Here is a 16890-nt window from a genome sequence, read left to right as displayed (position 1 = left end):
TTTATACTATATACTCGGACATACTGTAGATGCTGGGCCATCTCGCTAGTTCTAGTCTACTTAGCTAATCGACAGTACTTACTCAGTGGACTCGACCGTGGGCGTTGTCGGCATTATCATCAATATGCAGTTCACGAGAATGGTGGTAATGATAAATAACGAAAATAATGGATGCACTAAAATGTAAATGGCCACACGACGTATCGGATTGAATGGATCGAGCAGCCACATTGCTTTTGATGCAGAAAAGCGAAAAATATCTTTTCCCTTGCTTACAACTACGAATGTCTGCAAAACGAGATACACACAAGGAATTGGGATTGAATATAACCGGTTTAGATTAGTAAATAGATCCAATTAGATCAAAATTAATTAACTTTGTGCGATAATTTGAAGGGGCTTTCAGAGGGCATACACACTCACCAGTATATTGCTGTAGTATGGATCGATATCCTCGAGAGGAGTGGAGGCCAATTCCGGCGGGAAGCTGCCCTGCAATCGAACAGGTATTGGCACACCCTGTTCAAGTGTAGGATCCGGTTGTGGACCTTCATCCTCGTCCTCGTCATCATATCGGATCTGTTGTTCCCGGTACGTTCAGGACGTTTGGCGTTTTCCACAAATACAGAGAACAAAGAATTGCGTACACAAATATTAGCATAACCGTTATACACGATTCAACATATATCGCACATATATACATAGAAATATATATATACGCATATAAATTTACAGTTTGTCCATTTATGTTAACCAGTTGTAAGTGGTAAGAAGTAGTAGGTAGGCAAATTAGTGGGCTATTACAAATCAAAAGGCATCAACAATAACGGAAATATTATTATTTTCGATTTGAAAATTTTTGGAAATTTTTGAATGTTTTGTTAATGGTTTAAAGTTTGCATAGCACATTTAGTGACAATTGGTACAAAAATAGAGTTAAATATGCAATTTTATTTTTGACAAAAGTGAAGGCATTTCAAGAGATTGTTTTGACAGAGCAAATACATCTCATTTGGGCTGGGCTGTTATGCAAAAGATAAAACCAAAATCAACTTGAACCAATATCTCCAACAGATCTCAAATGAGCTCTTCTATTTATACAATTCAGAAATCAGAAATGAATAGTAAAATAATTGTGAACTATATTGGAAAACAATTGAAAGCATATTTAAACAGAAGGCGAAAGTTTAAAAATAACATGCTTAACTGTGTGGCTTAACTAGTGTTGTGTAGGTATATACAAAGCTGGTAAATAGTAATTAAAAAGGTGCACGTGCTAAGGCTTGGGTCTAGGAATCTTTATATATGCATTACTTGATATACAGACTCACACACACATTCACACTCACACAAACATAACAACAATTAGACAGATTTCTTGAGAAGTTCCAATACTGATATGGTTAACCAGTGTTGTGTAAGTATTTACAAGGCAAGTTAGCTGTAATCAAAAAGAAGCACGTGCTAAGCCTTAACTATAGGAATTTTTACATTTAACTACATGTAGACACACAAGCACACACACACACACACACACACACACACACGCTCAGCAGAGGACACGTCATGGCAACGTTTAGACAAAAATCTTGGATTACTTGGATAATAAAACCGGTATCGTGTGCTTTTTTGTTTTCGATTTTTCTCATATTTATTATGACGATGATTATTTTTGTATGCTTTGGGCAACTTTAATTGCCCTGTCATGCATATTGTATGGGGGACAATATTTGTGTCCTATTGCTGGGGCCATGGTACGTACGTCTATCGATTTCAAGGAAAAACACACACAAATACACGCACACACATTGTTTGTGTGAGTGTGTGTGTGTGTGTGTGAGTTTGTATCGATGTATAAAATAACTAGCATTGTAGTTAGTTTTTACTTTCCATGGACATGGACATGGACATGCAATGCCAAAAGCAAAAGTAAAGCAAAAAGCCGAACGTCACCGTCATGAAATTGTTCGAGTTGCCATATAGACACACACAAACACAATGAGTAGAGCGGCGCTTAAAAAATTCCATAATAGTTGGTTTGCTTGCTTGTTTGCTTGGCGTGACAATTAGATTGTGTGTGTGTGTGTGTGTGAGTGTATGTTAGTGTATTTGTGTGTTGACGCAATTGCGCCAACGAATGGGGCCCAGGAATGAAGCAGGAGCTTGAGCCATGACCATATAGCCCGAGTGTCGCAGTCATGACTATGGCTAAGGGGACTGCGGAAGAACTGCTGCCAGCTGCCTTTTAAACAGGCCAAGTCAAGTCTATATTTAAACTAATAAAAGGCAAGCCGCATGGCAGGCCTCACACACGCACACACACACATATATATATATATATATATATATATATATATATATATATATATATATATATATACATATGTATGTAAACAGACTGACAGATGGACAGACAGACAATAAGGCGGTTTCAACCGGACACGTCTGTTCCTGCCGACTAACATACACAATTTATGACGCATGCAATGCCAGAAACTAGAGCACAAACAAAATAAATGAATCAGGAATTGAAATGCTGACTGAAACTATAACTATTTTACTTCATTTATGGTATTATAGCGCTGTAGGCGCAGCCAACTTAACACTGGCTCAATATTCACAAATTTAATGTGAGTGGCAGCACTGGCCAAGAGAACCAAGAGAACATCTACCTAAATCTAAACACTTTTATTTGAACTAAAAGCTAACAATTTATTCTGATATATGCGAAATGTAGAGCTAATTAACCTTTGAATATGTGGAATAACCGCGAGCGTCGAGGCAAGCCCAGTTTTTTTGAATTAACTTTGAAATTATAGACACAAGTTATAAACAGGCTGGCAGCTTTGTTCGTACATATTTATGAAAGCTATTAGGCGTTGCCACATAATGGCAAAAACCGTTCATTTAATGAGAAACTATTAATTTGCAATATTAGAGCACAGTTTATATATTAATTAGGTAACCTAGCCTCCTAATTAAACCGCTTAAGAATTTAAATTACGTAACATAGTCTTTTATTGAACCGCTTTAACTTTATTAAGTATATGTATGTACATATATTGAAACACGATACGATGCAACATGCAGAGCCAAAGATGCTGCACACACACACACTCACACACACACACAAGCACACACATACACTCACAGAATTGAGGCGACTTGTCTATTTGATAGATATGTATGTATATGTTAGCATCGATCTAAGTATGTGTACTTATACAGAGTAGTCATAACAACAAGCAGCTACAAATTAAAAAAAAAAACTACTTAAATCAAATTGCCTGTTAAATACTTTCTGTCTCGAATGCTACGCGATTAATTGCTGCTCTTAATGCGCAGCTAAAGCACTTAAGGAAAGAAAAAAACTCATCAACCTGAAGCTATCTTACTCGACTACCTAATGCTCTATAGCTAGCGAGCACAAATTACAATATACATATGCAAACCCCTTATTTGCATCTTTATTAACATTGATACTTTCAGTTGATCAAAATAAATATTTGACACATTTTATATACCAGAGCAGATAGAGCAGATAGTCAGATATCTATATCCATACAGCTTTCATAAGGATCAGACGAATAGATTCATTGGGATCAAGACTGCAAACAGATTTTGAAGCGAACTGGTTCGTGAATGGACCTCAAACTTATTGTAGACCATAAATTGAATTGAAAAGAAACTCAAAACCCGCAGCTAATTATATCTACTTTCACAAATGTATGAAAATATAAACGTGAAAATATAAAAGTGAAAATCGAATTCTTTTATTAAATTAAGCTTCAAGGCAGGTAACTGTTTTGAATATCGTGCTGAGCCAGCGATTCTGCTTCCTAGCTTCCCTGAGCTCAAGTAGCATACTCGTTCTTGCCTATTTACAGGGTATACCAAAAGTATGGACACATATAAATTAAACCTGGTCAAAAGCTGCGCATTAACTTCGTTTCAAATGCCGAAGTTTGTGTATATTATAATTATTATGATTGTTGCTGTGGCTGTGGCTAATGTTGTTGTTCTCGTTTTTGTTGTTAATGTTGTTGTTGTTGGTGTTGTTGTTGTCATAGTCGCTGACTTGAGCACTTACTTCTCAGTTCCATTTACCCACTTACAGGCATTACGGCCACGGCACTGGCACGATGAGTCACAAGTCATGGCAGTTTGATTTGTATTTTTTTTGTTTTTCTTTTTTTTTTTATTTTTATATATGGTATATATAGTATATGGTATAATACGAGCATTATACCGTTAATGAGTTGTTTGGCTTGGCTGGGCGGCAATGCTAAATTTTGTATACTCTTTCTTTTCGTACAAATTTTGCAATTGCGCGCGCGTGTAAATCCTCAGACATCTGCATAGTATGGTCAAAAGAAACTGAACCTGGGCTAGTGTTAAGGGTACTCACTATTAAGCCCTAAAAAGCTAAGCTAAGGCTCACACGCTCACACACTCGCACACACATATTTCACCTGGCACAACAACAATTAACACACCAAAAACTGCGACTAAATCACAAAATTGTGGAGCAAGAAGATTCTTCGGCACGCCGACAATTAAATACCCTTCTGGTAACAATATTGATGATCATAAAGGCATAGTTTGTTGAAGATTTCTTGAAAACTAGAAAATCGATCGATTGTTCCTCTTCCTACATAATATACTAGTGCGATATTGATCCAATTCATATACATATATATGAAGAACAATAAAATGTTTTCAATTAGAACACAAATTTCGACCGATTATATATATTATGTACTGCCTACAACAAAAGTTGTTAAGTTTCACGAAACAGACAGACCCGGCTACACTTCTGCATCTACATATATACTTAATTGGTTCGTAGAAGCCTCCTTTACATGTTTCTTGACATAAATACAATACAATCTACAAGGCTAAATGAACAGACACACCCACACACATCTTTAGTATGTACATTTTAGTTAGAGCTGCATAAGAACTTTCTCACACAATCGAAAAGTTTGCAACTGATTGTGAGCCCTCACTCGTACAGATGTGGCCAGGACATATGCGTCTATTGATGCCACTTGGCTGAAAATCCCTTGAGTCCTTTGAGTCCTTTTGCTTATAAGCGCATTAACAGCACTCAAGCAAATGGGCACAAGCCGCAGCCTGGAGCTCGGAGCCTGTAGCCTGTAAACTGCTGCCAAGAAACCATAAAAGTGCCAGCTAGGCACAGCTTTGAGGCTCTGATTAGTTTCAACACTGTGCAACAAAGTGTGGGCAACAACAATTTTCTGGCTACAAAGTAACAAATTGCAATAAAAATTCGTATTTCCTTTGTGGAACTTTGGGCAAAAATTTAATAAATTGCTTAAATAAATATAAATCAATGGATCAGTTAACCTAAATAGATGTTTTTTTATTGCACTATTTGGGCGATTATTAGCCTCTTTTGTAATTTAATAATTTTTAGGACTCTGAAAATATTACAATTTATTTCAGCATGAAGAAAAGCAACTTTTAGAAAAGATGCAAGAAATATAGTTAAAAATGAGAAAAAAATGAGCATCAGAAAATTGGGTGCACAACCGACGAAAAACTCTGTTGCATAGTGTAATTGAAACTGGCCGCACTCAGCGGTACCTGATCTATATACAAATATTGCCAGACTGTCTTTGGCAAAATTGAGAGTAGAGTTGCATTTAGCATAGCTTCAGTAAGATGGCAAATAAAGTAAGCTTTAGTAAATCATATGAGCGGGATAAGAAAAATTGTATATATATATTCATAGTTGCATTGTCAAAAAGGAGCTGCACTTTGGGCTATATAGTTATATATAAACATATATATAGTATATATATACACACAGTACATATTTACGAGTAGACAATTAGGTGAGTTATTGGAAAAGCAAAAGTAGATACATACATAATAGTTACATATGTATAGATAAGACAAATAATTGAAGCTTGGCAAGTGTGACACCAAATTTAACTAATTTTTACAGGGATTTATACAATTTAAGAGAGTATGCATACCAATATATACGAATACGAATGCGAATACGGATACGAATACGAATACGAATACAAATACATATACGAATAAAGTTTGAAGCAATTACATAAGAACACAAAAATATGCTGCTAAGAACTAACAAAATGTTGGCAATAAAGTTCCAAATAAAACGCAAAACAAATCAAAAGCTTTATTATTTTGTGACATGTTTTTTCTTTTGTATTTTTGGAAAATTTTTTTTGGAGTTTTTCATTTAGTGTGTGTGCTTGGCAGTTAAGGGAGGTACGATATTCGGTTTTGGTTTTTTTTTTTTTTAGTGTGTTTAGACTAAAAGTTCTGTGGAAATCTTACTTCTTTTTGTTTTTTCTTGCGACCATATTGCGGCTGAAAGAAGATTTGGATTTGGTTTTTGGTTTAGGACATTCGCATTTTGTTTTTTTTTTTTTTTTTTTTTTTCGGGCATTAATGTAAAAGTTGGGAAAAAGAATTGGAAAATGTTTGTTGGATTTTAGCGAGATGCAAGCGCCAAGTAGTTTATAGTTTTTATTTTTTTATTATTGATTGCGTTTTGTTATTGTTATGATTTTTTATTCGATATTATTTTTGGTTTATTTTCGTTTTCCAGACAGCAGCGCGTAAAAGTTTCGTTGGGAGCATTCAAAGTAGAGAAAAAGTTGTAAATAAAAAGGAAAAAGTATACGAAAAAAAAAATAGAAAAAATATATATATATACATGTATGTGAAACGGTTAGCATTCTGCAAGATATTATACGTAAAGTTTGGAAATAATTCGATTTAGTTTTTATATCCTTATTATGGATTCCTATTTATGCTCTATACATATTCTGATATTTTGTGTGTGTTTGTGTAAGCGCAACAGAGTTGCATTGGAGCTGAGAGACTGATTGAAGAACAGAGTGAGAATGAGAGAGAGAGAGACATTTAAACACAAACATAAATAGATCGAAAGTGAGACAAAGAGAGAGAGCGCAGAGGACAGCATATGTGTTGTACAGAAGAGAGTTCGAGATGAGTTTGAGTTTAAAACTGATATTGTATACATTGGTGAGATTTTTTGTTGAATAATACACGAACACATGTGTAATGAAATGTCTTATGGAATTCCTAGTGTCTACTTTTGTACAAGTTGAGAAAGCAAGAGTTGAAGAAAGAGAAAGAGAGAGCGCTTAAACAACGCAAGCTATCTGTTGAGTTTAGTTAAGGAAATTGCTGTACAACTGGCAAAATGCAACACTGTGCGTCGATTTTGTAGCATGCAGCTTTTGAATGGCCGCCTGTATTGTTATCTGTGTATCAAGATTTCCTTGTATTTTCCACTATAAAACCAGCTATATTTATTATTATTGATTATTAGTTCTTTTTTGTAAATATTGTATAATTTGATTGATTGTTAAATACGATTATAGTCTAAATATGAGTCGCAGCTACAAGAATACACAAGTATGTGATTGACAATGGCTGATGGGTCTGGTGGTATATGGTCGGGTACTGCTACTGGTACTGGCACAGGAACTGGTGTAGTGTTTAATGGTAAAACTTGGGTTGAACTTTTAGTATATGTATTTACACAACGAAAGGATCGTGGCTTTTGTGAGTTTACCATGTGTGACGCACACACAGGAGCACAAGGACAGTGATTTATTTAGTCGAAGTGGAAATCATAAAACTGAGCTCAATGTGAACGTAAAAGACAAGAAACTTAGAACAAATCAAAATGGAACTCAACAACTTTTTGCCTTAGACACAATAAACAAATTTGCACAATTAAATACACATACATATTAAAATCATAATCGAATAGTACACAAATCGATATAGTCAATAACAATATAAGTATATATACACGATTAAAACACATTACGAGGCCAATAGTTGGAATACACATTTCTTACTCTCAATATACGTAAAACAATGAAACAAACAAACAAACGTACAACGATTATGACAGGAATCGCTTTTCTCTTTTCTTAAGTATGGATAATAATACGGTTTTGGGTACGCATAGTTACGAATTGGGAAATTGTGAGATACAAAAATACATACATAATACGACAACGACAAAAATAATAGAACAATACATTTATTTTGTTGAATTGTTTTTGAATTTTGTTCAAATCATATTAAGAAAATAACCGACAGAGACTTCAAAATCAAATGGTTAACACTAAGCACAAAAAAGTTCAAGACAAACCCAAACGGATGTAAAAAAGTGGAAGGTTACACACAGTGTCTTCTATTTTGAAACTAAGTACAATAATGAGTTTTGAAACCGACAAAAGAAAAAAAAAGAAAAATGAATACAAAGTTTCTTAAGCAGCAAGGGAAAACAATTATTATACTGGGTATGGAAAGTTGTACGTTTTGATTCAAGTAGACGATACAAGAAGATACAAGAGTGTGCAGAGACAGAGAGACAGAGAGAGAGAGAGAGTTACAAATATTTGGGTTGGGTCCATGGAGGTACATAATTTTCAGGGAGTAGATAGTTTATGGATGAATGTATTTATACAAACACATTTATATATATATATATATATATATATACACGTGTTAAAGATTGATGGGATTTATGATACACGGTTTACAGCAGGAATCGATGGGTATTGAATGAAGCACATGTAGATACGCTGATGGGAGATTGGGAAAGCAAGAGTTGTTTATTTTTCTTATGTACGAACATATCCAAACATGGTTCAACATTGTCAAGACAGAACACAGGTGGAGTTAGAAGAAATAGTAGGTAGAACCGAAATATGTTTAGGGTGCAAAGTACCCCTATATAGAAGGAATAATGTTTTTGAAGTCGGGGAACTCTCAACTCAACAGAGGTTTACTTGGCATTGGGTTAACGAGTAGGTTAGTAGCAAGTAATATAAGAACTTAGTTGGAGCATTAATTATAGTATGGGTACAGATATATGGGGCTTGGGATAGTTATTCAAAATACATATTTAATAGACGTTGAAGCACGAACAAAAGCGCATAGTAGCGTTTAACGGTAATCGACAGGTGTCGATTGTCGTTAATTTGTAAATGTTAAATGTAAAATGTAAAATGTAAAATGTTAAATTGAAGATCGTAAATCGAAAATGGAAACATTTGATCGCAATAGTTATAGTCATAGTTTACAGTTATAGTTATATATATATATATATATTAGATACGGATAGCAGATAGAAGATACACAGAATAGCCACATAATACGTATATCGTATGCATTATATATATTAGCATTAGTTAGCACAACATTCAGCTAGAAATAATTACCACCTCTCCCTCGGCTCTCTTTCTTTCCAGCTCCTTTTGCTTTTCATGCTCAGCGGCAATGCGTTGTTCAATTTGCACCAATGATTCGCGGGTAAAGGGACGGAACAAACTGCGTTCTTCCTCAGATATCGAGTCGGAATCTTCTGTCATTGTCTATGCGGCCAACGATGAGAGCCTTAGATTTCCAAGGCCTGTAAATGTTCAAGTCAAACACGCACACACGCACACACGCATACACATAGAAATACAACAATTATGATCACATTCAGTTGCCCTTTTGGGGCCAATGCATGCTCAGTACTCACATGAGGCACATGGATGTCGCCTGCTACATTAAAGCTACAACTATATCCGAGGCGCCATGTTCGAGTAGCGCCCGCCGCTTAGCACGATGCTGTAATTATATAATAAAAGCAAATTACACAAATTATTAGTAGATTCATTTATATTTAATGTGTATAACATACACATATACGATAAAAATGTTCGTGCCAATGTGAGCACATTGAACCCATTCGCATGAATAAAGCCAATGAATCAGTTGGCTAATTGGATTAGTGAAGGTGACAATTCGCATTAAGTGCATTCCAATCAAATGGCAAAAATACAAATAAAAATAAACTACAACAACAACAAGAACCATTCTCAATCAATAAATACAATCGCTGCTCCTAATTGGCCAGCTGAATGACGTACACAGAGAGAAATATGTTGTTGTCCCTTTCTACTTATGATATTTTATCCGTAACCGTTCAAGCAATTAAGCGTGTACTTTAATATTTGTTAATTATCTTTGCATTGTCCTGGACTTTAAAATTGAGAGTGATGCACATAGTAAATATACTGTAGTTTGATTGCTTTGCTTTTCGTTTCGCTGCTTCACGCTTGCAATTCCCAACAAATTAAAGCTTCGATAGCGAAACAAGGCGTTTGCAATACTGGATTCTCAAGCTAAATCTGCTGATTATATAATTGGTAGGTTCTTGACATAGCTATACACAAAAACTTCCCATTATTTGTGCCTTGCTGTTTGTTGCTTTTTATTATTTAGACACACATAGCCACCTTTGACCTCGCTCTGAAAGCTCACTGAAACTAATTGTTATTGGTAATTATTGTATATATAACACAAAATACTTTAATTAGAGTATACATGCAAGCTTCAATTACACGCCTAATGCTTTTTATATTCATTTACATTTTATTGCATAGAAATGTATTTGAGTACTGACTTGAATTTAAATACTGTCTTCAAGAATTTATTTTTAATTATTTTCACTTAGCCGAAGTGGAGTCAAAAAAACAACTAACAGAAGCTAATAGAAGCCAAACTAATGACTAGTTAAAAGTGAACAAGAAAACTGATCGATTCGTATTAATAAATAAATCTTAGTGCATTGCTCGCATAATGTTGGGCTCCAAAATTATAAATAAATGCCTAAACTATTTTAAAACTATTTTTGTCTTTTTAACATTAAACATGAATTGCAAGCTGATCATTTTCCAAATTGAATATTTATAGTATATTTATTCGACACATTTATTTGAGCAACATGTAGTATACTACTTTTGAATATTTCTTGCTGGTCAGATATATTTTGATTATTTTTGATTTAAGAAAATATTAAATTGATTAAACAAAATATACTTTATTTGTTGAAATCAAATTTAATCAAACAAATCAAAGCCTAAGTATACCCAAACAAAATAGCTGGCGGTGCGGCTCAGAGCTCGAGCCTGGCTTTTCGAATTCATTGAACCAGGCGGTGGTTCAAACCAATGCAGCAAACCTGTTCTGAACTGGACCGGTGTGAACATAAAATACACACTTTTTACTTTGAACCGAACCTAAATCCAACCCAACTGAACCGTAATTTAAAACTTGTTTAGTTCTCATTTAAAAACCTTTAAAGCTAACCCAGCCACAAAGCAAAAATGTTTAATGTTTCCAATATTTTTGGTGAAACGGGCAACTGGAATTTAAAAATAGAATTGCTTTATAAAAATGTTGTAAATACATGGCAAGGAAAGTTTTTGAACAAAACTCGGATGCGTGAATGTGGAAAACCTGCTAATAAAAACCGAATTTGAAGGCAGAGCGAAAACAACGAGCACTTTACATTAATTCTCAATTCGAAATAGAACAAATTAGTTAATGATATTAACGATTTTCTCTTAACGCAACAGGAAAATGTTATTTCTTTTTATTTTAGTAGCGAATATAACGGAAAAAATCGAAATGTTAAAAAGAAAATGGTTTGACTTCCTTCTAAGCAACTAAGCTGCTTCGCAAATGCACTCTTGATTAACTTCGGTGTTGATAGTTTGACCTTAATGCAGTTTTTAGCTATCCTTAAAGTGAAATATACCTAATCTATGTATATATGCTATGACACAAGTGTGGCATCTTTAGTTCTTACAATCACTGAAATATGCTTAAGAGTCAAGTCTCAAAATCGATATTTATCGTTTATATATCGAGGAAATTCTAGACTCGCTCTGCGTAGGCTTTAGAAGAACAAGTTTCTAGACAGACGGAGAAAATAAGAAAATAATACATATTTTCCTTACTTGAAGGAGCTCAAGACATTTCCTGCACTCATTACATATTATACATGTGCACGAAAACGAAAACAGTAAGGCCTTTTACTCACTTTCAATCGATTCGGATTATAAATTTAATCTCATTGTTTAAATTGCATAAAATGCCAAAGAAAGTTTTCAATAGCATTGAGCGTAAATTACGTAAACTGCATATTTATATGTAAATAGCTAAATCCGAAAACTTGTGGAATTTTGATTACACTCGAACGGGCTCGAATTTCGTTTTCGGTTTCGATTGTGCTTTCGGCTTATGTAAGAAGCCTGCGCTAAGGTCAAAGCACTCTTGCCCACTGGCAATATGTATGTGTGTGTGTGTGTGTGTGTGGGCTACCTTTTTGGCGTAGTCGCAGCGGCGAAACATGGACACACACACACAAACACACATGTTTATATATAAACATCTATATATATAAACATATATAAATTCAAGCGAGTGTGTGTGTATTGAGCGGAAAAGTAGGTCAGTTCGATATTTCGACGTGTTTTTATATACAAAACACACACACATACACACGCAGGAGCTTACATGAGCTTGTGTACATATATGTATATACATATGTATTCGTGTGAATGAAACAAATTCCATGCTCGGCATTCACATAATTTAAATAGTCTGAAATTAGAATTCAAAGCAAATAAAGCTCGAGCTAATTTGCGTTTGAACTGCGGACGCAACTTGACAAAGCTCAAGCAGCAACACACACACGCATACACATACACATACACATGCACGTGGACATGCGGCGCACAAAAGCATGCTATAAAAATGCATTTACATATTTTTAAACGCAATTAATCAAATGTGCAACAATAATAATTGCGCAAATTGATTAACTAATTCAGACACACACACAGAAATAAACTTTAGTCGAACGAAAAAAAGAAAAACACACACACCGACACACACAGATACACGCACACGCTTTTCGCATGTTGTTAGTCAATGAATTCTACATATACATGTGCACAAAACAGTCAGAGCAAGGCTGAGACAAGGCAGCGAGAGAGCAGGAGAGCGGCAGAACGGCAGAGCGGAAGAACGGGAGAGCGGGCAGGCGAGAGCGAGTGGGTTAGAAACATTGAGAGAGCGCCTGCGCCTGTGTATCCTGCTTGATGTCGCGCTCTTGCCGTGCTCGCCGCCTTGCCCATGCCATTGTACAATCTTGTATCTCGAAGATACAATTACTTTTCTTGTTTTATTTTTTTTTTTGTGTACTTTTTTTTTTTTTGGTATGTTTCTTAACGAAACTTGACGCTCGGTGGTGCCCGTTTTCGTTGCCAGCCTGCTGTGCCTCAAGTTTGCCCTCCAAAAGCCACCAAAAGGTTGTGCAGTGGGCCAACACACGCACGCACACACATACACTGGCAAAAAAGAAATGAAACAAAAAGAGAGTGGAAGTATGTGTGTGTGGCAGCAAGTGTTTTCTAAGTGTCTTAGCGTTTTCAATTGCTTGGCTCATTAGTGACATAATCAGGGTTAGCAATTAGCTGCGCTTGCAACAAATTGCGGCAACTTCAAGACGCAACTTCGCTGCGCCAGTTTACTTAACTCTTCCTCTATACTTATTTATATATAAATCTACATATCATTTTTATACGCTCACTTACCGTTAATCGATGTCAATCGATGTTGTGCCTTTGCTGTTGCTATTGCTGCTGCTGTTATTGTTGTTGTTGTTGTTGTTGTTGCTGTGTTGTTGCTGTGTTGTTGCTTCTGCTGTTGCTGCTGTGTTGTTGCTGTTGTGCAATAAGCTGCCACAAATGTTGCTGCAGTTATGCTGTTAACTATTGTTGTTGCTGGTTTTGGTGTTGCAGTTGCTGTTGTAGTTGTTGTTGTTGTTGTTGTGGTTGTTGTTGATGTTGTTGTTGTAGCCTACACATGGAAATGCATCCACAAACACAAATGGCGGCACTAATGGATTTGCAGGCTGACGACGACGCGGCGCGTTTTCAAATAATTTTGTGTTTTTAATGCTTTTATTTTAATTTTTTGTTTTCTTTTCTATTGGGCGATGCGAACGCGCTTTTTTGTTGTTTATTCTGTTTGTTTCAAATATTTTTATTTATTTATATATATTATTATATTAATTTCTTGCTTATTTTTTGTTGGTTCCCAGCGCTGTTTGCAAATTGAAAATTTTAGCCAGTGTCGCCTGCGACAGCAACATGAATATGAATATATATGTATATGTAGATAAATGGCTTTGTGTATGTGTGTGTGTGCGTGAATGTGGCAGGCAGGAGAAAAGCGTCTAACTGTCGTAGTCGCGGCCGTTGCAGGAGCCGTAGCCATAGACGTTGCCGTAGAAGAAGCACAAGAAAAAAAAAAACAATAAAAGAGACGTTCTTGTGCCTGCTTCGAATGTGTGTGTGAGTGTATGCGTCTGTATGCGTGTGAGTGTGCGCTATTGCCGGCGCATTGGTATTTGTGTTTAATGTGGCTTGGTTTTCAGTTGATTTAACTTATTGTTGTTCTATTTGTTTGCATGATTTGTGAATGCTATCGATTGATTGATTGATTGTTGTTGTCCTTATTGTTGTTATTGTAGTTGTTCTTGCTGCTGCTGCCGGCGGCGGTGGCGCTGCTGTTGTTTCTTGTTACTTTGAAAAATTTTAATTCGTTTCGCTGTTGCTCTTTTCGCGTTGATGTTTAGTGGTCGACGTGATAGTTAGTCATATATAGCTAGCATTTAATTTCTAAACATTATTGGAATTGATTTCGACGCTTATTACACCAACTCTTGTGTGTTAAACGCGGGGTATGGATGAGGCACATATAGCACAAATCACTTTAACAAAAAAAAACTAATAATTCAAGTCACAGAAAAAAAAATATTTGTCTATTGAGCAGCGCTGTTTGTTTATGTTTATGCAACTTTGGAGCGTCAAGCAGATTATTGTAGCATACTTTCGCGCGCACGTGAAAAACCACAGCCAAAAACCGAATCAAAGTCAGGGAGCAATGCTTACAGGGCAAGCCAGAGCGCAAATAAGAGAGAGCGAGACAGAGGGAGAGAGAGAGAGAGAGAGCGAGCGAGAGAGAGTGAGGCAGCAGTAGCTTTCACTATTCATTTAACTCGGCAAAAATTTTATAACTTCTGCTTTTCAAATAAGTATTTTCAAGTGTTGTTTTCTATTTTGCACAGCTGCAACAAAACGAAAACGCAAAACACCCAACAACAAACTAACAAAAGCCGTTAACTGTGCAGACGTCAACCCAACGACAAAGTGTACACCCCTCAGTCTCTCCTCCCTCCACCCACCGGCCATACGCCATGCTCTGCCGTAAGCGCAACCGAAAAAGGCTGCAGCAATTGCTCGCTGCCGTTTTTTTCTCTTCATTTCTTTTTTTTTTTTTTTTTGCCGCGTCAACGAATTCGCTGTAGAGCAGGATACACGCTCTCGCTTCGCTCTCGTGTGTGGCCTGCGCCGTTCGTTTGATAGGCGCACAAGACAAACCCCCCAAAACACCGCACACCGCACACCGCCCACCCCAGACAGCCTGTACAGCCCGTTCGCCCATTCGCCCGTTGTCAACACAACTTTTGTTGTGCTACTTTGCCGTTGCCGTTGCCGTCGCTGTCGACGTCGACGTCGTTCGCCGCATGCCTTAGTGACTTGACTTCTTATGCTATTTTTAGGTCATCAAATTGGTGGCCAGCTCTCGCCGCAACTCGCCGCAGCTGAAGAACGGCAACAACAACAACAACCACACTGGTCGAAGTTGAAACATTTGGCACCAGTCTGACTGAGCCTTAACCATTCTGGCAGCCGCAACCAAAGGCCCATTATAAGTTATGCCCTATAAAAATAGCACAGCTATTATCACAAATCATTATGACCCGCTGATCCGCTCTACATTGCATTTAATTGCATTGCCATCAACTGGCCACTTCACTTGGTCAGCTGCAATGTTTTCCAGAGCGACAACACATACATACATATATGTGTACATGTGCATGTATTATATGAAATTTAATCTATATCCAATTAAACAGACTTTTCAAATAACAGCTGCACTTTATGTATTTTACCCCCATATATACATATAAACAGTATACTTTGTGCAATGTCCGTCTTGTGGTTCGTCTGTCTGTATTTTTTCTTGGAATATATAGCCGTATTAAGTGTTAAGCTTTTATGACTGTACCCACTGGAAGCGTGGCAAATCGGTAAAATCGATATATTCCACATTTCTAGAGCTAGAGGGAACACAATTTGGATTTAGACTAACGAATGAACTTCTCTAAATAGCGAAATTAAGCGGTTTGCCTGTCTTAAGCTGTGAAAAGTACCCTGAATTTAAATATGAATATCTTTTAGAGCTTTCACCTAAATAAAACCATTTCCCATTTCCTAATCCTTTTGTTATTATTTGATTATTGATTATTGGTAATAAACAAAGTTGTTCGGAAAGATTATCTTAAGCAACAATTTCGTACTATACATAAATATTTAGATTAAGCTTAAAGCGTTTTGTGAAACAATCCCAAAGCAGTTGTACTTTTATTAATTTCGGGAATGAATTAACGAAACATATATATACTTATATATACATATATATACACACATTTATACATGCATATATATGTTATATATTGTGTATATATTTTATGCACAATAAATGTGCGCGCGATTTGGTAAAATCGAAATTTGCGGGGCAGAGGAAAAGAGAAATGTGATTATGGCACACGGCACGGAAAACTATTGCATACATTTTGGGATTTGTTTGGGCAACAAACATGGACGAACATTTCTATTTGCGTGTATGTGCGGGCGGGTGCGGCCGGTGTGCGAGCAAGTGTATTGTGTCGTGTCGTGTCCTTTTTGGGCATTCTGTGCGCATTCAAACCATTGTCACAGCACGTATTTAATAATTTATTTATGCCGCATTTACCTTATGTAAATTAAGCACAGCCAGCAACAAAATCACCAGCAGCAGCAGCAGATCAGCTGAACAAGAAAACCAATTGAATAGCAACAATCAACTTGTGACAATAGACGAAGGAAATGG

At 36.2% G+C, this 16890-nt stretch overlaps 1 protein-coding gene across 50 annotated transcripts in view; it reads right to left on the bottom strand.

The window, feature by feature from the left end:
- Nucleotides 1-9422, bottom strand: part of para (sodium voltage-gated channel paralytic) — a 63644-nt gene extending 54222 nt beyond the window's left edge. For 34 of the 50 annotated variants that reach the window (XM_032439183.2, XM_032439208.2, XM_070207748.1 and 31 more), the window contains exons 1-4: nucleotides 9273-9422; nucleotides 6337-6369; nucleotides 424-579; nucleotides 83-288 (exon numbers count right to left, since the gene is read on the bottom strand). In XM_032439183.2, coding sequence (XP_032295074.1) covers nucleotides 83-288; nucleotides 424-579; nucleotides 6337-6369; nucleotides 9273-9422 — 545 coding nt within the window. The remainder of the gene's footprint in view (nucleotides 1-82; nucleotides 289-423; nucleotides 580-6336; nucleotides 6370-9272) is intronic. The other 16 variants (XM_032439175.2, XM_032439203.2, XM_070207731.1 and 13 more) reach the window with 2 other exon arrangements.
- Nucleotides 9423-16890: the final 7468 nt, after the last annotated feature.

Source organism: Drosophila virilis, chromosome X (genome assembly GCF_030788295.1).
Source record: "Drosophila virilis strain 15010-1051.87 chromosome X, Dvir_AGI_RSII-ME, whole genome shotgun sequence".
Taxonomy (NCBI): Eukaryota; Metazoa; Arthropoda; class Insecta; order Diptera; family Drosophilidae; genus Drosophila; species Drosophila virilis.
This window is presented reverse-complemented; position numbering and strand designations above follow the sequence as displayed.